The sequence below is a fragment of the Paroedura picta genome, chromosome 11 (assembly GCF_049243985.1).
Source record: "Paroedura picta isolate Pp20150507F chromosome 11, Ppicta_v3.0, whole genome shotgun sequence".
Classification (NCBI taxonomy): Eukaryota; Metazoa; Chordata; class Lepidosauria; order Squamata; family Gekkonidae; genus Paroedura; species Paroedura picta.
In genome coordinates, this window is record NC_135379.1 from 44236976 (window position 1) to 44263233 (window position 26258).

At 44.0% G+C, this 26258-nt stretch overlaps 1 protein-coding gene across 2 annotated transcripts; it reads left to right on the forward strand.

The window, feature by feature from the left end:
• Positions 1–488: 488 nt before the first annotated feature.
• Positions 489–25830, forward strand: MATCAP2 (microtubule associated tyrosine carboxypeptidase 2). 2 transcript variants are annotated; one of them, XM_077303097.1, is made up of 8 exons: positions 489–881; positions 2620–2784; positions 11729–12414; positions 14398–14541; positions 16866–16998; positions 18096–18401; positions 19790–19887; positions 21149–25830. In XM_077303097.1, exons 2-8 carry the CDS (start codon positions 2754–2756, stop codon positions 21308–21310), a joined length of 1560 nt encoding a protein of 519 aa, XP_077159212.1. In that variant the 5' UTR covers positions 489–881; positions 2620–2753; the 3' UTR covers positions 21311–25830. The 2 variants fall into 2 exon arrangements, with proteins under 2 accessions (XP_077159212.1, XP_077159213.1); XM_077303098.1 differs by lacking the exons at positions 489–881; positions 2620–2784 and adding an exon at positions 5068–5497.
• Positions 25831–26258: the final 428 nt, after the last annotated feature.

The following is a 26258-nucleotide window of genomic DNA, read 5'->3' on the forward strand; positions in this document are numbered from 1 at the left end:
AAATATATTTTGCTGATCATCAAATGTACGTTTACAGAGCTTTGTTGATGTGAATCATGCAGGTTAATTATGAAAAGGCATCTTCTATCACCCTTCCCAAGAGGGGGTGGGAAGGGTTGAGGCTCCTCTCACTTCCAGTGGGGATGTGGCAGGGGACATGGCCAGTTGACAGCATTTCCTGGTACTTTGAAGCCTAAAAGGTTTCAGTGGTACCTTCATGGCTCAAAGGTTGAGAAAACCTGGACCCGAGTTTTCTCTGGCCACCAAAAGGAAGGGGGAGACATCTAACCATGGCACAATGCTTAGTTTCAGGTCCAGAATTTTGTTGGAGGTTTGCTCTTGCCACACGCAATCCCCTGGATTTGGATAAAAGTCATTTTGCTAAACCTTCCCCCCTCCCCCAAACTGGAATGTCATCGTGATCCGAGTGCAGAATAGAATCCAGTATGATGAGTCCGTGTGATGTCATAGAAGCCTGAAAAGAAAATTCTAGAAAGGCAGTAGTGTATCTGTTATGGTCAGATACTAGCCAACCAAAACCTGTTAGGCAGACCTTTGAGCCAACTAGGTAAATTGATATTTGGCAGAATGAGGACTTTCTTCCAAACTACGGTTATCCTGCTTCTGGAATGACCTTTTAGTAAATGCAGTGCCAATAGGCAGAAGGAACCCAAGAAGAACAAAAGAATACAAATATATTCAAATATTTTTTGGGGGGGATTACTTAATGTAATGCAGCACTCTTGCTTGCTTTACCTGGATATCCAAAAGCACAGGGGAAAATAGAACGTATTCCTGTGATTTTGCATTATGTTCTGCAGAGCATACTGTTTCTACAAGATTATCATTTTAATTTGCTGAAACAATTTTACTTTGCTCAGGTAAGTCTATGCATTTGTAACCTTACTTGGATGAGGGCTCTCTAGCATTTATCAGTGCCAGACAAAACATAAACGAACATCTCCTTATAGGGTTCTGTAGCACCCGATCTAACTGCCAAAGAGAGAGGGTGAATTTGCAAACAGCAGTTTTCAAATCCAGAAATGCAGAGTTGAGTCAAATTTGTGCTGTTGGATGTCATCCAACAGTAACTAACAAAACAGTTTGTGTTATACCAGAGGACAATTTCACTGTCAAATATTTTCTGTGCTGGGGAAGCATTTTTTGAAATATGGTCATGCTATATTAACGACAATCATAGTCATTCTTCAATATGATTATACTGGAACGTTTTAGCTAGCTTGGCTATAATGAAATATGAAAAACAATAAAACACAGTTCTGCAACGAACACACCAGGCTGCAGTAAGTGTAAACAATAAAAAGAGTATCGGTCAGCAAATACTTTAAATTGCGTATCAAAGTATACGAGTTGCAAATGCAATTATATCCCAAGAATAAATGTTTTTTTTAACCTTTACTGTGTAAGGAAATTAATTTGATGGCAGGAGATAAACAGCTGGACTTTCTGAAGATATCCAGAGGCAAACAGCCTTTCTTATTGCTAACAAAACAACAGAGCCAGCCTACTGTGCTAAAGTTGCACCAGAGGCAGAAACACGGCTGGCATCAAAGGTGGCATAGTTGGGCATCTCCCAAGCCTGGCCTAGGTTCAGGCACCTAATAGGGTGAACTTTGACATGAAAGAATGTATTAGTCATTCAGATTTCACACTGTCCTTATTTTGGCAACAGTAGTCTCACGCTGAATCAATCTCTCATTTCTGGGACAGCCTTTTCCAACCTTTTGACCATGGAAGTACCACTGAAATATTTTTCAGACGTTGAGGTACTAGGAAGTGATGTCAGCTACCCGTGCCTCCCTGCAAGGCCCCCTAGAAATGAGAGGAACCCCAGGCAACAAATATTTAAATGACATGGGGGGGGTCTCCCCTTCCCACCACTTCCAGGCCCATGTTGGGAAGGAGTGGGTCAATCTGCCCAAATAAAGGCAGAATTTAAAAACAGAACCTTATTGTTATTCCTTCCTTGGACCCAAGAACAGCAGTCAAAGGGTTGGAGGACTCTTCCCTGCCACCATTTTGAAAACCCCCATGCTGTGATACCATTGAGAGACCTTCAGGGTGCTGTACGTACCTCAGTACCGTGGTTGGGAAACCCAGCTCTGGAGGGAGGAGAGTGCAAGAGAATATTTCTCCAGCCACTTCTCTTGAAGAGAAGACTCTATGGCATTGCATTGACCTCTGTCCTGTTCCTTCTACACCAAACAGCTCTGATACGGGCTAAGCAAGTGTAAAGTAGTCATACCCACTCCCTTCAATGTGGCAGCAGCTTTCTGAAGTGAATCACAGACTAAAAATATAGCTGCTGCAAACAACCAAATAGAAGTGTAGGTAATATAATGTGTTTGAATTTGCCATAGAGCTAACAGGAAAGAGGAGTGTGTTCATATATGTGGGGGGGGGGCACTAGGGATGTGTCCTGGGGGCCAAGGGGGGCGGCAGCCCAAAATGTTTGGGAATCACTGCTATAGACAATTGAAGCACAACAGTATAACATGTTCCTGCCATGTACTAATGAATCATACACCTGTGTCCATATTATACTAAAAAAATTATTTCAAATTGTGTACAGTACATAGTTCTTTCATTTTTTTCTAGGTACGTTGCTCATGCATCGGAGGTTTCAAAGATATAACGCTAATTCTGTTACAAAACAAGGTACTTACAATGGACTAAAGACACGGCATTCCTGATCAATTTAGGGCGAAGACTGTGAAAAGAAGAATCTACACATGACCATCCTAATGCAGAATGAGTCTCCTGGTATGTCTTTCAAGTTATTGTTTCAGATGATTCATGGATCTGAATGAAATAATTTCAGGTATAGGTAAAGTATCCCCTGTGCAAGCACCGAGTCATGTCTGACCCTTGGGGTGACGCCCTCTAACGTTTTCTTGGCAGGGTAGTTTGCCAGTGCCTTCCCCAGTCATTACCGTTTCCCCCCCAGGAAGCTGGGTACTCATTTTACCAATCTCGGAAGGATGGAAGGCTGAGTCAACCTTGAGCCGGCTGCTGTGATCGAACTCCCAGCCTCATGATCAGAGCTTCAGACAGCATGTCAGCTGCCTTACCACCCTATGCCACAAGAGGCTCTTAATTTCAGGTATACAGAGGAATAATTTAGAAATGTCAGAGAGGAAACCTCAATTTCTTACAGCAAAACAGAAGAATCTATTATAGCATGAATTATTGTGAGCTAGAGCCTACTTTATCAGGGTCAGGAAGTGTATACTCAGATGGCAGATAAAGTTGGGCACAGAGATGGAATGAATTGTAGACAGGTATGAAAACACTATGATATATATGAGGCAATATGATATTTCTACACAAAGCTGAGCTGTGTCTAGTTGTTATGCTCAGTACATACAACAGATAGAATAGGCACTAACACCTTAGATTTATTAAACAAATTTAATATCTTTATAGTAAGAAGAAATTGTCATTGCAATCAGACTCTTCATTGGATGGTATCATCAATTGGTGATGAATTCTAATCCAACAATTCCACACTGGAATCTCCCTTTCTTAAAAGAATAGTAATCTTCAGGTCAGCAGCTAGGAATGGACATATATTATTATTATCATTAACATTATTATTATTATTTGATTTATTACTCACCACTCTGGGCACACCGGCTTGTGGCAGGTTACATAATGGTCCAATACAATAAAATCCCCAAGTAAAATCCCATTAAAACCCATATCCTTAAAAAAGCAACAATGCAATACAGTGCAGATGGCAGAAAAAGTGCATCCATGTGCACTTTAAATAAATACAAAAATTGTGCCATAAACATAATCTGTGCAGAGAACAATTGTCTGTGTAAATTATGGAAAGTAAGCACAGTTGTATGTAGTTGCTTAGTTTGCATCCACTTTTTGACCACTAAAGCTCACTGTATTTCATCCATTCTAAGAAAGTTCCCTCTGAGCCTAAGATATTTCCTGAAGCACTGCATACAAAATTTTAGCATCTATCATTATAACTATATGGTCCAGAAAGCTATTTTCAGCCAAACTTTTCAAGACCATGAATTTCACAGGATAAACCTTTTTTGGTCTTAAAGGTGTTGCAGGACTCAAACTTGATTCCACAGGCAACTACTCATAATGAACCAAAATTTTGCATAGTAGCATGCACAATACAAAAGCAGATAGTTTAGTCTTGAAATAGCTGACCCCCTCTTTACTGTGACATGTGTCCAAGGATTTTGAAATGTTGGAATGTAATGGCCCACATAAAGCTTTTTTGTTGGTCTTGTAGTTTTGGGTCAGGTCTTTTTTTTTAAGCTTTTATTGTTTTTATTAATACCTTCCAAGCAGATCATGTATAGAGACAAACTGAGCTGAATCCTGCAGGCAGCAGTACATAATTCTGTGGTCCATTGCTGAATACCCACACCCACACCTATATTGAAAATATTACTCTTCATATTAAGCTTACCAAGGGTTACAGAGCAGGATAGCTTTATAAAGCAGCAGAACAAATTTAGAGTCCAGCAGCGTCTTTAAAACCTGCCAAGTTTTATTGAAGGGATGAGCTTTGTATAGGTGGAGTGTGAGAGCAAATGAACCAAAAGCAGGATTAAAATGGTTCGCAGGTTCCAGAGAGAAATAGGGAAAAACAGCAATTTGGATTTGTTTGTGTTCCCTTGAGATTGAATTGCACAGGAAACATTTGGCATACAATAAATATGCCACATTAAGAGAATAATGGGCAAGTAGACAATCAATTGCTGACAACAGTTTTCTGAGGCTTTGCCCTTCCACCCCATGCCTATCCTCTCAAGCATGGAAGCATGCCCTCTTGAATGTATAAAGCAGCCATGGTGATTTCCGTTTCCCACTTTTCTCAGTAGCAAGAACAGGCATAGCGGCTGCCAGCAACAGCAGCCTTGCTTATCAGAATCCAGCCATGGACAGCTACCAGCCTGCAGCTCCCCGCCAGTTATCATTGCAAGACTACAACTCCCAGCATCCCTAGCGGCGCACGGCAATTGGAAAATATAGCGTCCCAGAGATCTTGCCTGTTGGGGTTCATTGCGCAGACGCAAGGCTCTCTCTGTTTCTTTCCCCCCTAGAGGGCTTTGTTCTGGCAGGTACTGGGGGTGCAAGGGGAGGAGTGTGTATCCTAGCAACGGTCTCCTATGTTCCCCTAGGGACCAGGAGGGAGGGAGGCGAGAAGGGAGCTGAGGTGGTTGGGAGATGCTGAAGAGGACCCCTAAAGCCAACGCAAACACCTGTGTGTTTCGCTGCAATTAGTGCATAAGGGCTTCAGCACCGCTATAACCCCGGGAATAGCAAACAAAAGAATCTTGTCTCCTCCCGAGCCCCCTGTTTGTATCTACCTGCCTGTCCATGCTGCAAGGGGGCGGTGAAAACTTCAGGCGTCCAAAAGGAGGAGAGGTTTGGAGGGGCATTCAGTTCTAAGCAACCCCACCATAAGGGATGATGCTCGAATCCATTCGTGTCACGGGTGAGTATTGCTCTAGATTTGGAGGGGGTTGTTTCTTTATCCATCCAGTTCTTGCAGATGGAGACAGTTGGATAGTGAAGGGGTGTGTGTGCATTGGGGGGGGGGGGAGTCAGAGCAATTAGAAAGGAGCCCCAATGCATCTGCCGTTGAAGGATTAGGTTTGTTCTTACAGTCCCCACTGAGATATTGGCATTGATTGGGGTCTGCTTAGTTTAAAAGGCTATGTGTACATTTAGTACGGCTGTAACAGAATCTCTGTTCTTAAAAAAGTAAGCATGCCTTATTTTACTGTGGTTCTGCTTATGTTTTGATGCTGGTCAGTGACTGTAAATAAATGAACATCCCTTACTTCGTGTACGTAGGGATTTCCTGCTCCTGTTTTCGAGAAACTGACTTTTTTCTTTTTTTGCAAAGGGCCATTGTCAAAAAATGCCATTTACGGTTTGGGGTTAATAAGCTTTAAACAATGAAATAAGGACTTGAATCCCCCCATCCATGGCTAAATTAATCTCTCTGCTTTTTCCTGCACAGCTTTCAGTAAAGTATTTTGGAATATGGTTTGTCACAAGCAAAGCCTGAGGGCTTTGTTTGCTGTCTGTTAAAATCAATAGCAATGCCGCTGTGGAATCATGCAGAACGAGCTGGAGGGGTTTGCCTTTCAGGAGGTTCTTGGTTTTCTGGGGGTTGTCATTTTTTAACATGCCCCTGGGCAGCTTGGATATAATGCAAGAAAATATCAGGCATTGCAAAGGAAAAAATCATAGTCACATGCAAATTCATACTATTATGTCCAGTTTTTGCTTGAAATCAACCACGTTTGAGGTTTAAAATTTATCAGCAGATCCTGCAGGGAATAAAGAAAGGGGGGGCAGTTGTTGTTTGGAGATACCAAAACTATAGATTTAAAAAATGTAGTCTCTGATCATTTGTTTTAGAGTCCTTACTTTCTTTTTTTTTACAGTATTGTTCAAATAATTGTATAGTAATCATTATAATGGGGCAAAATTAAGCAGCACAGAGACCATAAAATAATAAAATATTCAAGAGCAATTAATGATTTATCATATTATGTAAGTATACCTTCACTACTGCTGAATAATAACAAAAAGTCTCCTGTTCACATTGCTTTCTAAATGTTTCTTTCCAAGGCTGTTTTAATACTGGGGGGAAATCAAGTTAGGACAGAAGGAATGAGTTAATCTACTGATGTGGTATCACGATTCTTATTTCAGTCCTTACTGAAACAATGAGAAATATTTTCTGGTGGGTAACCCTGTCGGTCTGAGGCAACAGAAGGTGCCCCGGGACTCAAACTTTGTTGAAAAGATGAGAGTTTTTGTGTGGCAGCATCATTAAAAGCAGAAAAGTCTCAGAGCTGCCAGAGGTTCAAAGGGACAGATAATTCTCTTCCTTCTGTTAGACAGCTTTTGATTCAAATGTGCTTTGTCCAGCCTTAAAGAGCCACTTGCTTCATTGTTATCTTTCAATTTTTTTAAAAACCAGGTTTGAAGTTTTCATAGAAGTTTGATAGCTTTCTGCTTGCTTCTGTTTCTATCTGCTTTGCTAAAGCCTCTGGCAGTGGGCAACCCAGCTTGTTATTTCAAGTTGTTAGGGGAATCTTACTGGTCAGTTTCAATCATGGAGGGGAGGAGCCTTCTGGAAACCCCTCCTCTCAAGTTTTGGCTGAAACGGATCAGATTTGCAAGGTAGGATTCCAGCTCATAATGTCAACCCATAAACTAAAGTTCCCAGCAAGCAAATCTACTTATGAGTAAGAACACTGACGTCCACTTTATGTGGCATACTAGTGGTTACCAAGACCTCAATATAGGTATATTAGACTGCAAAGATTTCCTTTCAAACATTATGGTTATGCATACCTACAGGATAACAAGAATTAGCAATGAACAAGTGGGGCACCTGCTGCACTCCGCCAACACAAATAGCTGGTGATCCCTGGCCCAAGAGATGTATGCTTGGACTCAACCAGAACCAGGGCCTTTTCAGTCCTGGCCCCAACCTGGTGGAATGTGCTCCTGGACTCAACCAGGACCAGGGCCTTTTCAGTCCTGGCCCCAACCTGGTGGAATGTGCTCCTGGACTCAACCAGGACCAGGGCCTTTTCAGTCCTGGCCCCAACCTGGTGGAATGTGCTCCTGGACTCAACCAGGACCAGGGCCTTTTCAGTCCTGGCCCCAACCTGGTGGAATGTGCTCCTGGACTCAACCAGGACCAGGGCCTTTTCAGTCCTGGCCCCAACCTGGTGGAATGTAGCTGCAGGCCCTACAGGAACTCCCACAGTTCCAAAAGGCCTATACAATGGAGCTTTTCCACTAGGCATTTGGTTTAGGCCAGTGAGCGAACAGAAGACCATCAGTAGGGCCCTTCTCTGTGACTCCCATCCTGGACTGAGAAGGGAACAGAGCTATTCAGTCAGTGACTTAGCTCAGGGGTAGTCAACTTGTGGTCCTCCAGATGTTCATGGACTACAATTCCCATGGGCCGCTGTCTGCAAATGCTAGCAGGGGCTCATTGGAATTGTAGTCCATGGACATCTGGAGGACCACAGGTTGACTACCCCTCAGTTAGATCATTGTAACAATTTTAAATGTTCTTAAATGGTTTTATGATAATTGTGTATTGTATGTGTTGTAAATTACCCCAAGATGGTTATAGAAATCAAAGTAATAAGGAGTTGCCAGGGGGGGGGGTATGCCCTCTTCCTTATTATTTACTCTTTCTGTCCTCCTGGCAGACCCCACATCTTCTCCCTTTTTCATGCTTCATTCTTTCCTTCCCACTGACAAACCAGCCTTTCTTTTATCTGCCTTCCTCCAGCTTTATTTATTTATTCCTTTCCTTTCTGACTTATCATTCATTTCCTCCTTTTGCACCCCATCCTCTTCCCCAACGGGGACCCAAAATAACCTTCACAATAACCTTGTCAGGTAAGTTAAGCTGAGAGAGAATGATCGGCCCAAGGTCACCCAGAGTGCAAGGTCATGGCAGAATGCAAATTCAAACCTGGGTCACCTAAATTTCACTTCAGTGCTCACTACACCAAGCCCACTGATGGCCCAGGGCCTGGTCTGGGCCTTTTGGGATCGTTTGTCTAGTGTGTAGTACCCAAATAGAATGACCACTAGACTGGAAAACCTTTTTTGATTTTATTCAACTGCAGAGGAACAAAATGAGTAGAGGAGAGTTTACTCCTCTACTCTCAACCACTGCCCTAATGCTCTCTGATCACTATGGTAATGTTTAAACATCCCTTCAAAATAAGATAGAGACACGCCACAACAATGAACATAAGGAACATTTTATTTTCATGGAAATTTTAACTCATGACAATGACAAATCAATGGGAACCCTGAGCTTGTTTCTCTGCAACGAGATAGTCCCATCTGGGAGTGATGGGAGACAATGACACCCGAAGTGTGTTGTAAAGGGCCGGGGGGATGAAGTAAAAGGCCGGGGGGAAGGGGAAAGGCGTCCTTCGCGACCCACCTCCAATTAGTCGACGGACCACATGTGGTCCGCAGCCCACAGGTTGGGGATCGCTAACCTAAAGTCTCCACCCTTTGCACATCCCCCTTGAACCATTTTGTCATTGTGCCATTTTGCTGAGTCACCAGAAAGGTCCCTAAAAGGCGATATCTGTTCCTCCCAGCCCTCCACCCAGCTCCAATGGTTTAGTATCAACAATTCTAGTGGCCTTGGAAATAGGCCAGTCCGGTACAGCAACATTGGCACTATTTGGCAGCATTTCAAGAGATGGTCAAATACATCCTTCTCACAAGGCCTTCTGACAAAATATTACAGAACTTTGCATTGTCACATACAATGTTTAAGCACTGAATGGGCACTTTAGGAATCTTAGCATTTCATAGCATAACAAAAGTGAAAAGTTCAACCCCTGCTCCATCACCACAGTCTGTACTGAATACCGAGAAAGAATTAGATACATTTACAAAGACCAATTTCAAAGGTTGAGGCCAGATAAAAGAGCGTATTTTGTTAAATCTTGTCTGCTTTTAAATCCTCTGTCATTGCCTCAGATCTTAGTCAAACCTAATATTATACCTGTTTCCAGGAAACACACCTACAAATAAACACTGCTAAATTTCATTTGTTCCAAAGCTTTTCTTGTTACATCACACCTACTTGAACCCGCTGTCCATCACAGCTTTACGATCCACAATGCAAACAGCAACCCAGAAACACAACATGCCAAATAAGTTTTTTTTAAAAATCCTTGAATGTTTATACAAATGATTCAAAAAAATCAACATTGTGATTACATATAAGACTCAATGCATAAGTACAAGAGCACAGAGTTAATTCTAAACCACAGAACATTTCTTTAATAATTCAAAGGGGGTTAATTTTAATTTTCTTTTTTCATGTTCCTAGATTTTTTGATAGGCTCTCACTTTCATGTTTCATGGGAGCCCTAATTTAATGAAGAAGTCCGGTTTTGCTGGAAGAGCAAGTTTTTCAAATACTGTTTCCACATCAACATCAATATATTGTTGTTGTTGTTGTTAGGTGCGAAGTCGTGTCTGACCCATTGTGACCCCATGGACAAGGATCCCTGCCCTCTACCATTCCCCGGAGTCCATTTAAGCTCGCACTAACTGCTTCAGTGACTCCATCCAGTCACCTCATTCTCTGTCGTCCCCTTCTTCTTTCTATATCAATATATAGTCCCAGTTTTTTAGAGAAAAAAGAAAACTAAAAAATAAATTGAAAAATAAAACAAAATAGTAATGGGAACGTTAACCATCCTCCCACATAAAGACTCATCAGTCCCAGTAGCAACCTGCATCAAATTGCTTCCGCACAGTGTGCGTGACTCACCGAGGTATAATGGTGGCTACCAGACAACTTGATGCTACACAACTTGCCTGGTCCCAGTGACAACCTCTGCATCATTGTGAGACTTGGCCAGGCATGGCAGCAGCCACATTACAAAAGCAACCAAGTGACTTGCTACGATACACCTTTTGTAATGCGATAAAATCAGAATCCAGTAGCAGCTTTAAGACCAACAAAGATTTATTCAAGGCGTGAGCCTCATGCCTTGAATAAATCTTTGTTGGTCTTGAAGGTGCTACTGGACTCTGATTTTATTGTGCTACTTCAGACCAACATGGCTACTCGTTTGAATCTAGGGGGAAAGAATTTGTTTTCTTAATTTCTGAGCTGCCACCCTTCATAGCAGTCTCAGGGTAGCTTAAAACTAGTATAAAATTCCCATACAATAATTAGCTAAAAGACATAAAAGTTAATCTCTGTACAAATATACCGATCACACACTCCATCCTATGATCATTCTCCTATGGGCCTGAATCACAGTAGTTGGTACACCAGTTGTTGGCCTGGGTTTAATGGGGAGAGAGTGGCCTGAGCCAAAGGCCCTGACTTGGGGCTGGGCGGTGGGGGGGGGGCTGTTGAGATGGTAGCAGTGAGGCCTTGGCCCTCAAGCATCTTAGAGGCCCTTCGGAACTTTGGGAGCACATTAAAGAATAACCTGATGATATTATTGAAAATTGCCTTCAGTATTCCTGTGCTTGAGAAATTTGCTGTGTATTACAGTCACAGTCTGTGTATTGCTGTGTATTACAGTCACAAGACAAGCCTCTTGTGGCGCAGAGTGGTAAGGCAGCAGGCATGTAGTCTGAAGCTTTGCCCATGAGGCTGGGAGTTCGATCCCAGCAGCCGGCTCAAGGTTGACTCCGCCTTCCATCCTTCCGAGGTCGGTAAAATGAGAACCCAGCTTGCTGGGGGGTAAAATGGTAATGACTGGGGAAGGCACTGGCAAACCACCCCGTATTGAGTCTGCCATGAAAACGCTAGAGGGCGTCACCCCAAGGGTCAGACATGACTCGGTGCTTGCACAGGGGATGCCTTTACCTTTACAGTCACAGTCAAATGCAACCTTTTTTAGAACAGCGGTGAATAACCATGCAACTCTTTGAAAAGCTCCTCCAGTCTAAACCCCTTAATTTCGACAGATTTAGACAGGAATAACTCTCCCTGGGATTGCACCATTTGTGGCAGGGTGTGAGCTTTTGTGAATCACTGCTCACCTCTTGGTTAGTGTTGAAGGTCCTCCTGGACTCTTGTTCTTTCCCGCTGCCACAGACTAAGACGGCAGCCCATCTTGAGCTCTCTGGGATGACCCCACCTGTTGCTTTTGTAACCTTCTCCTTCCTTTCCGTAACATAGAAAAGCTTCACTGGCCGCAGCGAGAGCTCTCCAAAAAGAGACTCTTGACTCTCGAAGAGCACAAACTGATTCTTCAGAATGAAAGCCCCGTTCAGGACCTCTCCCAGTGCGGCATCCTCAAGGACACCTTCACCACGGGGACGAGCAGCTACAATGTCCTGCTGCAGAGCAAAGAGGGGAAAAAGCACCTGTTGCAAAAGCATCCCTTGGGGTACCCCAAACGACACCGGAAGGCCACGAAACTCTCCAGTGTGTCGCGAAGCAATGAGCGCCGCAAACTCAAAGCGCCTCCGCCATTCCTCCGAAGCGGGTGGTGCTGCCTCAACCGACAGCCCTCCCTCTTTCTCACCGGCCCGGCGACCCCCAGAAGCAAGCTTGCCCACAGCATTTCCATCACAGGCTGTAGCATAGGGCCCACCTTTAGGTCCAAGGGGAAGCGGCGTTCTTTGTCCAACTTGACTAAGCCGAAGCAGCTGCCACCGTCGAAAAGCTACGTCAAAGAGGGCGACGGTGCAGCACGCAAGCTCTGCATCCTCACGGCCATCAAGCCTTCCAACGTGGAGAGGGAGAAGCTCAAGTTCTTCCGGTCCAATTACAGCTACAACCCACAGTTTGAATACGCAAGTCCCGCCTTGTCCAACGTCTTGGCGAAACACAGCCAAGCCTCAGGCACGTTTCTCAAGCAGGTAGGTGTCCTGTAGGCCATGCCTCCCTCCTGGCCAGAATCTCCCCCCCTCCCCATTGTTTTTAAAAATGTCATCTATTGCATTTTGAACTTTCTCAACTTGTCCTACTCCTGGTTCCCCCTGCAGCAAGCATCAGCCCTCTGGTTCATGTGTTTGCCAAGATCTACATATAGCCATGTGCACCCTGATTGGCCCTTTTCTAACTTGGACAGCCGGACTCACTCCTCTTCAAGGCTGGTTTCATAAATATATAAGGAGGACCCATGGATAAAGATTATATGTGTAGTTTATTTTATTATGTTGAAATGTTTTGATGGCAGCTACCTTGGGGAACCCTGTTTGAGTGGAAAAGTGGCATAGAAATATGTTAAATAACACTGGACTGTTCTTGGAGACCCCACGCATTGCCCCAAAACAGGCTCAGTGTCTCCCAAGAGTTTTGATTTCACCATTAGCGTCCAGTGCTGACAGCTTGGCCAACCTACCTCCAGCCATTTTTTCATACTTTCCACTATTCCTTTGTCAGCTTTTGGCAGCAGGAAATTCAATGCAGGCAAGGGTCATGCCAGGAGATAAAATATTGAAGCGGAACAGTCTGTTAAATGCAAGAAGCAATTGTCCCGTGGAAACCAGATCTATGGGATGGCTAATGACTGTCATGAATGTCTGTCAAAGTGCTGGGGCCTTGTTACTGAACTGAAGATCTATCACATTGAATTATTTAGGCTACTCACTGGCAAGTACATCTTCTTCCGATCACATAGTTGGGAAGGAGCCTTTCCCTGTAAGGCTCTAATATCTACACACGGCCACAGGGCAGAATTTGCAGCTAGGGTTGTGCGTGGTGGCGTCCGAATCGGCCATTCCAAGCCAATGCAGCCAGTGCCTGGAATGGGGGGGGGGCCTGGAACCCACGGGGGGGGGGCTGGAACATCGGCCTGGAATGGCCGATTCAGACGCCGCCACGCACAACCCTATCTGTAGCAGCAGAGGAACTGGAAAGTCAGAAATATGACCGGAGAGACCTTGGTTCTAATTCCTACTTTGTCAAAAGGGTGATCTTTTTTTTTGGCGGGGGGGCAGTCTCTCATCCTTAATCAGACTGGCTGTGAGGATTAAGTGGGGTGGGGTTTGCACATACTTGCCCTGGACTCCTCAGAGGAACAGTGGCATAATCTAAAAATCTAATAAGAGAGAGGGAAATAGCCCTTGTTTTTACCCAACAGGGCACATGGGATTTGTGGCCTGCAGAAGCTACAATTATCTCAACGGCAAGGGCAGCTGTGTGCACCCCTAGATATTCCATTGCAGGAATGGAGGTGTCTCCTCCTTTGAAATGGTTGGGGCAAGCCACATGGTCAGGATCATGTATGCTTTGGACCACAGGTGGTTTGACAACACTAAGGGAAGGTTCCTTTTTCCTTATGGGCAGTTTGGAAATCGAATAATGCCTTAAATGTGGTTGAAAATATATAAACCTATGAAGATAACCATTGCTGCATCCAGATATATTATCAATTGCTCCTATTTGGGTCCCCGTCGTAAAATATCAAAATGTAAGACTCCGAGGGGCTTTGGCTAGGGGGGCGGTCCCAGGTGCTTTATTCTCTGCGCTCCCTTGAATGTGTGCTGAGGTGGTCTTCTCTGTGTTGCATTTCATTGCAGATGGCCAGCAGGTGGCATTGCAACCACCCAAGTCAGCAAAGGATCTAAGAGGGAGTCCTACCTAGTTTTGTGTTTATGTTGTCTTCTTCTCAGGCCACCTTTTCTTTATTACCTGCTTTTCACTGCAGTCCTAAACAGAGTTATACTCTTCTAAACTGCTGCGTTCTGTTAATTTAGGAGGAAGCAGCTCTGTTTAGGATCACATTGTTCTGGATTTGCCTGCCAGCTGGCTTCCAAACATCTGGCTTGGACACAAGTCGGGGAACATCAGAAGGTCTCATACAGGCTTTCTTAACCAGGGTTTTGTCTCCTTTGCAGGCCATCAAAATTATGGAGTTGACCTTGCAAAAATACGGAAGCTACGAAAGCTTTGAGCTGGCTACGGGAGGCAGCCTCCTTTCCAGGAGTCGCATCTGGAGCCATGTCAGGAAATACATGATGAAAGAAGGCTGCTTGGGTGAGGTGAGCTCCCTTAAAAACCATCGTCTTCTCCCAGAGTGGAAATACCCAACACACAGCCCAGTCACAGCCTCCCTTAAAGCACTGTGCTCCAACCGTAGCGAAAATGGCCACAGAAGCCATCGGCCTGAGTCTGGTGAGAGCCTGAAGAAATTGAAGATGAGCTGAGGCTCTGGAACCATCTACTTACAAAGCCCCCTGGGATTATCACTGAGTCTCAGTTGACATTTTCTTGCATATCTTTGCGCAGTCTAGGTTCACTTTTCCATCGGCCACCTTAGATCAGTGTCACCTAGTGCAGGGGTAGTCAACCTGTGGTCCTCCAGATGTCCATGGACTACAATTCCCATCAGCCCCTGCTCATGGAAGTAATGTGATTGTGCATTATAGCTATGTTTGCTAAATTCAGTTATGTTTAATCCAAAACTACATCGATGTTCAGTCCCTAGCTTCACCTTCAGCAGAAAAGCAAACCTAGGAGAGCAAGCAGAGACCAAAGAATCAACAGGGTCTTCCTAGGTCCTAGGGCAGGGGTGGGCAAACTGTTGCCCTCCAGATGTCTATGGACTACAATTCCCAGCATTCGCTGGCAGGGGCTCATGGGAATTGTAGTCCATGACATCTGGAGGGCTACAGGTTGACTACTCCTGACCTAGCGTGCAGTTTATCATGCAACCCAATTAACATTTGGTTTTCTAAATGTTTCCTATCCATTTCCACTCCAGTTTTTTGGCATTGAAGAATGGACATTCTTAATTTCCATTACCTGGTGATTTAATTGCTTCATTCAGGTCCTACCATGCGGACTCAGAGCGGCTTATATTCTTCTCTTTTCCAGCTTATCCTCTTAGCAACCCTGTTTATTAAGTTAGACTGAGAGGGTATGGCTGGCCCCAAGTCACCCGGTAAAATCCTGTGGCAGAGTGCAAATTTGAACCTGGCATCTTTGAGATCCTAATCAGTCACTACACCTCACTGACTCTCAATTGTCACATTTAGCAAGTCAGAAAGAGTTAACTCCAGACTAACAAATAACCAAGTGGCAGGTGATAAATGTGCTGTTTAACCCACATCTGGGATATTTTGCTGTTTTATGGGATTTTAGATTTATGTAAACCACCTGAACTGCTTGTTTCCTGAAATGGTGGTCTAAAAATGTGAATATAAATAAATAAATATTTATTTTAAACGCTCATGCAATTCACTACCTGTAAATTAAACAAAATTCAGAAATAGCACATAGAACCCATAATATTCCCGAAACTCATTGCTTCTAACCAGAAGTAAGGCCTCTGCTCTATTTGTACCATTCGTGTTCATTCCTGTCTGGCTGATTAGATGTTGGGCACAGATGTGTCCATGGTGCTATAGCTACCTGGAGCCAACACCATCACCCAGTGAAAGAACTCTGGTCTGGATGGCTCCATTTAGTTCCAGGTACAGCTTGTATGGGCTTATCCTAATGATCAAATCAGCATCCCAAAATCTAGACAGCATCCTAAAAAGCAGAGACATCACCCTGCCAACTAAAGTGCATCTAGTCAAGGCTATGGTCTTCCCAGTTGCAATGTATAGCTGTGAAAGTTGGACCATAAGGATGCCCGAGCATCATAGAATTGAGGCTTTTGAACTCTGGTGCTGGAGAAGACTCTTGCGGGTTCCTTGCACTGCAAGACAAACAAACCGATCCATCTTAGAGGAGATCAGCCCTGACTGCTCTTTAGAAGGCCAGATCCTGAAGATGAAACTCAAATACTTTGGCCACCTCATGAGAAGGAAGGATTCCCTGGAGAAGAGCGTAATGCTGGGAGCGATTGAGGGCAAAAGAAGAAGGGGACAGAGAATGAGGTGGCTGGATGGAGTCACTGAAGCAGTCGGTGCAAACTTAAATGGACTCCGGGGAATGGTAGAGGACAGGAAGGCCTGGAGGATCATTGTCCATGGGGTCGCGATGGGTCAGACACGACTTCGCAACTAACAACAACAATGATCAAGTAACTGGATGGTGGATCTAGGGAGATTTAGGGTAGGTGGGGGTTGGGATCTGCTTTAAACGCTTGCAGTGTGCACTCTCCCTTATGCCTTCCGCTCCTTTGATGACTGATAGTTCTAGATCAGCCTCCCGGTGGAACATTCCAATAGCAGTTCTGGCCTACGATTTCGCTGTGAAGCTTGTTATAGAAAAGTTAAAACAACTCACCTGAAAAATGGAATATATATATAGCAAATTTTTTGTAGATGTGCCTCTGGAGGGGGGGAAAGAAACAGGGTTATAGTTGGGGAGAAAGAACTTTTAATTTAGGAAACCTCCCCTCCCCCTCCCACAGATTGTGGTTCACGTCACTGAAGACTTGCTTTCCCGAGCCTCGATGACAGTCGTGAGTGGCCGTCCAACCCTGACAATCAACATTGCCACCGCACGCGAGCATTGGCTGGAAGGGATGTTAAGGCACGAAATAGGTATGCAAAGCAACAGCGGTGGGTATTCAAGTAGCCATGGACTTTGCGGAGCTGGTGTTTCCTCCTTCCATTGCCTGGTGCAAGCCTGCAGAGCCCCCAAACGTTTGTTTGTAGGGGGCAACCAGACTCTCAGGAGCCACATAAGGAGCAAAGTTGGGGACTGCAACAAGATGGCGGATGTCAGCCAATGTGGTGGAGGAGCCCTCTGGTGTTCTCCCCTTATGATTGCTTTGGAAGTCCCATGCAGGGGCAGGGGAACGTTGGTTTGGAGAACCAATGAGCAGGGTGTCTTAACTTACATCCCAGCCTGCTGATTCTCCCTACAAATGCCTGACACAATATTATTTTGAAATTATTTCCTTTCAGCTAGGCTCCAAGAGTGGAAATGAACAAGACTTAGTGTATCACCCACTCCAGGCCCACCTTTGGCCATTTGGGGGGAGGGGAGCAAGTTGACATAACTATATATGATCATATTACAATAATTTGTTTTAATTAAAGAAATATGTTAAAGATTAATTATAGGTAAAGGTATCCCCCTGTGCAAGCACCAAGTAATATCTGACCCTTGGGGTGACACCCTCTAGTGTTTTCATGGCAGACTCAATACGGGGTGGTTTGCCAGTGCCTTCCCCAGTCATTACCGTTTACCCCCCAGCAAGCAAGCTGGGTACTCATTTTACCGACCTCGGAAGGATGGTAGGCTGAGAACCTTGAGCCAGCTGCTGGGATTGAACTCCCAGCCTCGTGGTCAGAGCTTCAGATAGCATGTTGGCTACTTTACCACCCTGCACCACAAGAGGCTTCTTAAAAAAATTAATTAACTCCCGCCAATCAGAGAAACCCTTCTAGGCCCATCGAGAAACTCCGGTTGAGAAAGCCTGCTTTAGAGAGTAGGCATAATGCAGTTCTTACACAACCCTCAGAAAAAAACCTGAGTCTGAGGCAGAAACACCAGCCCACTGTCCAAATCATTTACTTTTTTTGTTGCCTGTTGTTTCGGGATGTCTTGGGTTTGTTCCCTGCTCGTACTATTCAGAGGTTAACTGTGCTACTCTTTAAGATTATGACATGGCCTGTGTATATATTTCATGCAGGGACTCATTATCTTAGAGGCATTAACAACAACAGTCAACCTTGGAACAACTGGGCTGGTCGCCGAAAGCATGGACTGAAACCCATCAACCCCACGGAAGAAGGCTTGGCGAGCATTCATAGCGTTCTCTTCCGAAAGGACCCATTTCTGTGGAGGGCAGCCCTTCTCTATTACACTGTCTACCAAGCTAGCCGAATGTCCTTTAGCGAGCTGTTTCAGGACATCGGAAGATTTGTCCGGGACCCCAATACGAGGTGGGACTATTGTGTTCGAGCCAAGAGAGGTTGGACTGATACATCCCAACCAGGTAAGCTTTTGCATTTTCCCCTTCATCTATCTGTGGTTCAGGTGGGGATCTCAGGGGAGATCAAGAGACAAAGGTTGAAGCTGGATCCAGCCAACTTACTAACATCTTGTTCAAGTCAGATACTATAGTCCACATCTTATGTGTCATTTCAGTGATCCTCAGCATAGCTTGTTTTTGGAGGATCTCTCTTTCCTTTTCCACCGAGTTGAATAGCTGATTGGATCTAGTCTCGAGTTAGGACAGAGCAATCTCAGTCCTTAAAACAAGTACTTGTCATGAAATATGGAAAGGAGCTTTGGAAAAAAATGGAGTTGGGGTACAAATCCTATTTATCCAAAATGTGATTTTTTTAAAAGTAAAATCCCAAAAGGACTTGACAGATAATTGATCTTCAGAATTACACTTTGAATTTCTCTAGAAGTCACTAGAATCTTGAGCTAGATTATTCTTCCTTGATTCACTACTCATTTTTGATGAAATATTGAGATTTCAGAGGACTAGAATCCCATTTGTAAAGGTGTACATTTGTAAAGTTTCTATCCACCCCATCTAAGTACTTAGATGCTGATGCAGCAAAAAAAAAAAATGGATCAGGTTTTTACTGCCTTCCGTAGGATTCAGTTGATTTCTATCCAAAATTTGTCAAATAACTCGGGAGCTGGAAACCTGATATGCAGTCTCATCCAAAGTATGTTTACACAGGAGTGGGTCCTACTTAATTCAGTGGGGTAGATTTCCAAGAAATGTGCATAAGATTGGAGCTGTTCTCAGCTAGTGTTCTTTTAATCATTCTTGAATAAAGCTACATAAGAACATGAAGTGTTTGTGCAGATTTTTGACAGTATTTACATTTGATGATGCTAATATTTGTAGACCTCCATATAGTGGATACCATAGAAACATTTGAAGATAGAATCGCATACATATTAGCATAGGATGAAGATTTATCCTGCTGTTATATGATAGGAATGCATTTAAAGAGAACCTATTATTAAAGGTTAAAGAGTATTTTACATCACTCATGAAGATACCGAAAACAAACAAATACCTCGGAATTGATCCAGTGTTTCTTCCAACTACTGAAAGATCAGCAGTGTTTATTTATTTATATTTATTTATTTATTTGTTTGTTTATTTATTTATTTATATCTCACCTCTCATGACTTCTGTCACCTCAAGGTGGCTAACAAAACCATAAACAAATTCCCCATTAAAAAACCCATTAAGACAGTAACAATATGTAAATGATCCAGTTGGGAAACTGAATTACAACAACTTGGCATGCAAAAGTCCTGTGAGTTTCCTGAGCTGCCTCAGGAACATATTCTGCTATGCACATGGGATAGAAATGTGCTTTATCAAATGTCCTCTGTGTGTGTTTTTAATAGGCTGCTTCAGTAAAGATCAAGTCTATTTGGATGGCATCCTTCGAATTCTGAGATACCGACAAACCATTGATTTCTACTTACTGACAGCCCTAGGAAAGGTGGGTGAAATTGCTGGATGGCTAAACCAATGGGTGCTGTTAACTAATGGGGAGTACATCTTGTTCTTGAAGAGTATTCTGTTAAAGATTTGAGGGCGTTTATTTGTACATGGCGGCTCACAATAATTAATAATAAAATACAAGAAAAACATGCTCCCAAACCCATACTCCCAAACCCAGACTCAACCTACCTTCTCTCTGCCATGCATCCAGGGATGATTTCCTATGTTGGAGAAGGGGTTATAGATCTTTTTCTCAGCCTGGCCTCAACCAAACGTCTGGTAGAAGAGCTGCATCTTGCGGGCCGTGCAGAACTGAGTCAGTTCCACCCTCAGTTCTTCTAGGTAGGGGCCAAGACCAAAAAGACCCTGGGCCCAGTCAAGGCCAGGTGAGCTTCACATGGGCCAGGGATGTTCAGGCTATTTGCGCTCGCAAAGCATAATGCCCTGTGTGGGGCATAGGGAGTTAAATGGTCTCTCAGATACATTGGACCCAGACTGCTAATGGCCTTGAAGGTCAGCACCGAAACCTTGATCTTGGTCTGGTAAACTGGTAACCAATGCAGCTGCCTCAGTGCTGGCTGGATGTAGGCCCTCCAGGATGTTCTGGTGAGAACCCTAGCTGCTGCATCTTGTACCAACTGCAATTTCTGGGTCAAGGACAAGGGAGGACCCATGTAGAGCCTTCCCTCTGTAGAGTTTCAGTGTTCAAAGTTTTATGCTTAGTACCATGCAATAGGGATTTTCAGAACTGTGAAATGAATTGTTCACGGCTCATATCCAGAAACATTATATACATTGTTGGTTTCCACTTGGGAAAAGTTTGAATAAACGATACATCGTGCTGATATCTTTGCCCAAAGACATCTTTGCCCATTTCAAAAAAGCTCTATCAATCCTTTGGGGAGGGGGTGTTCTCCTTTGCACATCTGCCCAAGATGCCTTTCAAGGATTGCTCATCTCGTGTTTGGCGCAAGCTGCCACAGGCCATGTGGAATGCTAAGCCCAACCCACACTGGTCCCCAAAATAATGAGCAAGGCATGTGCAAAGACCCACTTAAATGGGAATGGTAGGAGTCGTTTGTTTCATTCGGCCATTTTGAAAACATCTCCCTAGGCATCTGGATTTAGCAATATGGTGTCAAACTGGGAGGAAAGGCCCCAGTACACAGATTGGAGAGACAAAGAAGATTGAATGTGCAAAATCAGATAATCAACAAGGATGTTTTAGTATGAACCCTTTCCCCCCTCTTCACATGTAGGTTTCTTACGAGGACGTGGAACGCCTGAAGGAATTTGCAGTATGTGAGAACATGAGGGTGCCACATTTTTTGCAAGATCACAGCCGGTACATGGAGCACTTGGAGAAGATTATGGAAGTCAACGAGCTGTCTGACAAGGAACTCCAGGCACTTGTCCCTTAGGGTGGCCTTTTTATTTTTGTTTTTTGCTTCCTGTTGGCTTCAGAGTAGAACACAGGCAGTGTAAACGTAGACATGGATTGATCATTCTTATTTGGGTGCCCAGCAGAATCTAAATTCTTTCAAACTGCCGTTTAAAAAAAAAAAGAGAGAAGAAAAATTAAGAAAATTGCAGTCCCTTAAAAAGTTCTTTGTTTTCAATTTTTTAAACAAAAAGGCAACTCATTTTCATCCCATTCCCTAGGAGTATATCAGATTTTGTAAAAATTTCAAGATTAAAGTATAGATTGAACACAGACACCTTCTTTAATAAATAGATGCCGATGCTTTCATATTTACCATTTACCATAAGTCCTATACGCAGAGGAAAAAGTTTCAGAATTTTTGTTCTGATTCAGCCCATCATAACCATTTTTGAAGAATTCGCTTTTCCCATGGCCTGATCAGTTTGGATCGTCAGCATTCCACCTGCACCCCTTTCAAAGAGTTAAGCTATTTCCATAAGATTTGCTCTGCCAGCCATTCTTTTGACTCACCCTCAGGTGTCCTGTTTCCTTCAAGGGAGGATTATATGGACAGAGGAACAAGGGTGTATTATTCAGACTTGCTGTGAGTGGTCGTCTGTGTGTTGCTATTGGGCCCTATCAATATGGTGACTGCTCTTACCGGTAGTCGACTTCAACTGGGAGGGGCCTCCAGTGGAAATGCAAACTTTGTCAGAGCTGGCATGAAGGTGGCATCGAGAGCAAGCCCTTATCGCTGATGGACTAAAGAGATATACTCTACGGTTGAAGAACTTCCACTGAAGACTGTGGGTTTCCAGCTCTAGGGCTTCTCATGGATACAAGGAAGAGGAGGGGGGCCTGGTTGCAATGTATCTTGTTTGTGTATCCACAAGATTATCGTAAAATTACCTTGGAGAAGCCTTGTTGGATAGTTCTCAAATTTGGAGACGATTGCTATAAGAATTCTTTGTACATGGCGATTTCCTAGGGCGTTCCTAAGAAGGCAGTCCTACTGATGTCAATGGACTGGACTCCAAATCCTCTTGTTTTGTATTCCAATAATAGTGGAAGTTTACGGCGGTAAATGAATGGCAGTTGGCTCAAATGGTTCATAGCATCACAGGCGAGAATTCTTTAAAATAATTCCTGTCCCTCATGAGCATTTATACAAATGGAGTTCTAGAAAAGGGCATTCCCCCCTCCCTTTGCCTTGCATAACAATATTGCAGGGGAAAAGAGGAAAGAATGGGATTTTCTAAATTTTGTGTGTAAAATGCAGGGATACCAAGGATCTTAACACTGTGTGGAGCGAAAGACCTCTTTATTGTATTATGAACATTCTTTATTAGGCAATTAGCACTATGTTATAAGACTGTCCCAAACCTTGGCCTTGATCGATGTCACGGCATTAACTACACATTCTGGCTTCTGGATTCACTTCAGTTCCTGTCAGACAAGATGTACACAGGCGGTTCTCAGCTGAAAATCATTCTCAGGGGACAGATTCAAGGCAAGAAGATATTACCCGTCACCTAAACATTGTTTTCAGTCAGAAATGATCTCATGGAGCTGCCCCTTGTCCCACAGGCAAACCTACATGTAGCCTGCAAGTACCCTAGCTCTGGGGTAATCAACCTGTGGTCCTCCAGATGTTCATGGACTACAATTCCCATGAGCCCCTGCCATGAGCCCCTGCCAGCAAATGCTGGCAGTGGCTCATGGGAATTGTAGTCCATGAACATCTGGAGGACCACAGGTTGACTACCCGTACCCTAGCTGCGTGGTCATGGCTTCCTAAGATCATTTGCAGTTCGGACATGGCTGTGGGGGAAGAAGACTTAGGCCCCTGTCTCCCCACACACCCCATGGTCCTGATCCTGAGCATTTCATCTTAAAAAGAGAATTTCATGTTCAGAACATCTGCCCTGACCGGAAACAGTGTAGTGTGTCATTTGGCCTTCATTGCAAGGATGGAAACACAGGAAGAGGTCACAATGGATACCATTCCAGTCGGTTAGGAAAGATCTACAAACCTCAACCAGCTTCCATGCATTTTGCCTATGTCAGCGGTCCCAAATGTGGCACCTGCTGACACCCTTTCTGGTACCTTCCAAGTGGCTTTCAAAAGTAGATGGGGCCAGGTAGGGTTTTTTTTTTTGTCCAGCAGAGCTTATGATTGGCTGAGCAGTAAGCTGTACTGCCTTCCTGAAGTTAACCTGTGTCATTCATTTTGTGACTGGCTCTATGTTCCGTGGCAGCCATTTTGTTTCTGCACCCTCCATGTTGCATCAGAATGTCAGATGTGCCCACAGGCTCAGAAAGGCTGGGGACTGCTGGCCTTTGTAGACCATGGTTTACGTAAGCCCTACTGGAGGCATGAGTTATAACCCCCGGTTATTAACATACGGTCTGTGCCTACGGTGATCTGGATGTGTGGCAAATATAGTGCTCAAGCTGCCAGTAGAGCATTTTTAAAATCTCCCTAGGATTTTGGTGCTACATAAAAACAGAAAAGGCAGAGCACATTCCTCTTGCGCGTGTCTAAAGCATTGGCAATGGCAAGCTATGCAAGAGGTCTTCTCTTGAGAGTACCACTCAGTTATGAAGAAGAATTGAAGGCTTTAATCGCAGCCAGCATGAGACTAGGCGTGCTGTCCCCTCCTGTCGCAGTTCCATGAGGAATTCTCCAACTTTTGCCTGTTGCTAGACTAAAGAATCTAGCATTCCTTGATCCCAGCAACTTCAAGCTCACCCAAAGCAAATTCAGGTGCACGCAAAGACCGTGCCAGTTTTGAAGTTATAAATACAGTTTTGCAACATGATAGTTTGCAAGGAAAATCTCATTTGCCGAGGGTTATGGAAAGCATTTAGAAGAGCATCATGCCAGCTGCCTGAAAATAGCACTATGCGTGCGCTGCAGTGATTGTTGTTTTGTTCTTCATGATTGCATGCCAAATGTTACTATAGCAGAAAGATGTACTCCATACCATTGCATAAGTTGTCACCCCAACATAAAAGTACTACAGAGTAGGGAGTAGAATAATATGCATTTCTGTTCCATGGTGGAGTCCACTCCTTGTCCTTGGTGGTGGTGAGATGAGCTGTCAAGCCAACTTATAGCAATCTGTAGCCAAGAGATTTTCTCAGGTGTTTTGCCATTGCCTGCTTCTGTGTAGTGACCCTGGACTTCCTTGGTGGCCTCCCATCCAGGTACTCACCAGAACTGCTTAGGTTCCAAGGACTGATGAGGTGGGGCTAGTAGGTTTTCCAGGTCAGAACTTTTTGTCCTTAGTATCTCTTGATCTTCCCTCTGGACTCTCTTGGTTTACAGTGGTTAAAAACTACCAGGATGATGGTACAAGGGGAGACCAACATAGCTGCTCATTCATTTTCCAGGGAACACTGTAATGGAATCTGTGAAGATGGAGGGAGAAGCCTGTATGTTTCACTTGTATTGTTTGTCATGAATCATGCTGGGAAAAGGGACCTCTTGCTCTTTGAACAGCCCAACACATTTTGTACCTTACAAGGAAAAATTGTGCTCATCAGTTGGCTATTGCCTCTGAAGACAATGGGCGTTTCAAGGAAGGATTAGGAAACTATTAAGCCAACTAGGTCCTATAGGTGTAATTCAGAAGCCAATTGGCCAGGAAGTCCAGCAGGAAAAGTCTTGGGGGACTAATGGTGTGGAGGGTCACCCCAGTCCCAAGCAAAAGGGGGGGACAGCATTTGTCCTGTGCAAGGAACTTGACAACCACTTCCACCATGGGCTGCCAACAGCTGGAGACCCTTACCCCATGCCCAACTAAACTCTGCATAGAGAAGTCCTGCATTTTGCTACACAAAACTGGGGCAGGGGCAGGGTTTTTTTTCCCCACCCACTTGACTCAGTTTGCTATAAGATGTTCACAGGATGTCGTTTCATCTGAATAAATCTTCATTTGTTCATCTTAATTTGATTTAGGCAGATTCTGCATCACCATTAAAACAGTAGCAAGTATAACTTCCTTTCATTTTTACCACTACATATTTCCACAAAGTTAGAAAAAATACACTGTAATTTATTACTGGTGACATTTTAGGGTGACAATACAAACCACCATGGACTGCCATTTGTCATGGGGATGGAGATCACTCCGGTTTGCACATGGAAGAACTACGGGACACGAGTGTACAGATCCACATCTCCTCCATTGCAAACACAGCAGTGATGTTGCTTGTCTTTGACCACAGGCCTTTCCAAGTCTCTGCTACCGTTCAATGCTTAGCATTCTCCACCGCTTATTCTGTGCATGTTAACATCCGAGTGGACACTAAGCCCCACAATGAGAATCTATCACAATGAGAACTGCAATCGACCAGTTGTTGAGCGCCGTCTGCGTCTCCTTTTTCAACAAGTGCTTTAGCTTTGTAATCGTAGTTTTGTAGTCCTTTCTGGATTGTTTCTATTCTTGTGAAAATCTTGCTGAGTCACGGTAACAAGTTTTGAAATAAAGTAAAAGAGTGTCGTTGCATTCACATGTGTCTCACCCTCCCCCCTTCCAAATTCATGTGTTTGTTGTTTGAGGTCTTCTGACCAGCAAGCAGCTGAGGTGGGCAACAGTATGAGTTGTTTCTTTCTGGAACTTGGTAATGCATTCTGAGCTTGGAGAGAGGGCTTGGAGGATGGACATCTCAGAATCCAGTTCCAACGAATTCAGGGTGCGTGAGAACGTCTTGGGTTGAGGTTGGACACTGAGGGATCTCTAGCAAAACAATCGTGAGGTTGGGTCCCACCACACAAACTCCTTTGCTTCTTCCATCTGTCAGGATATTGTAAGAGGATAGTTCCAGGATATTGTAAGAGGATAAAAGAAACACAATAGATGCTCAAAATATACTTTCCTTACCCAGCAGTTTAGTCTTGAATATCCAAAATCAGGACTTTGAGTCTTTGTTGGATCTTG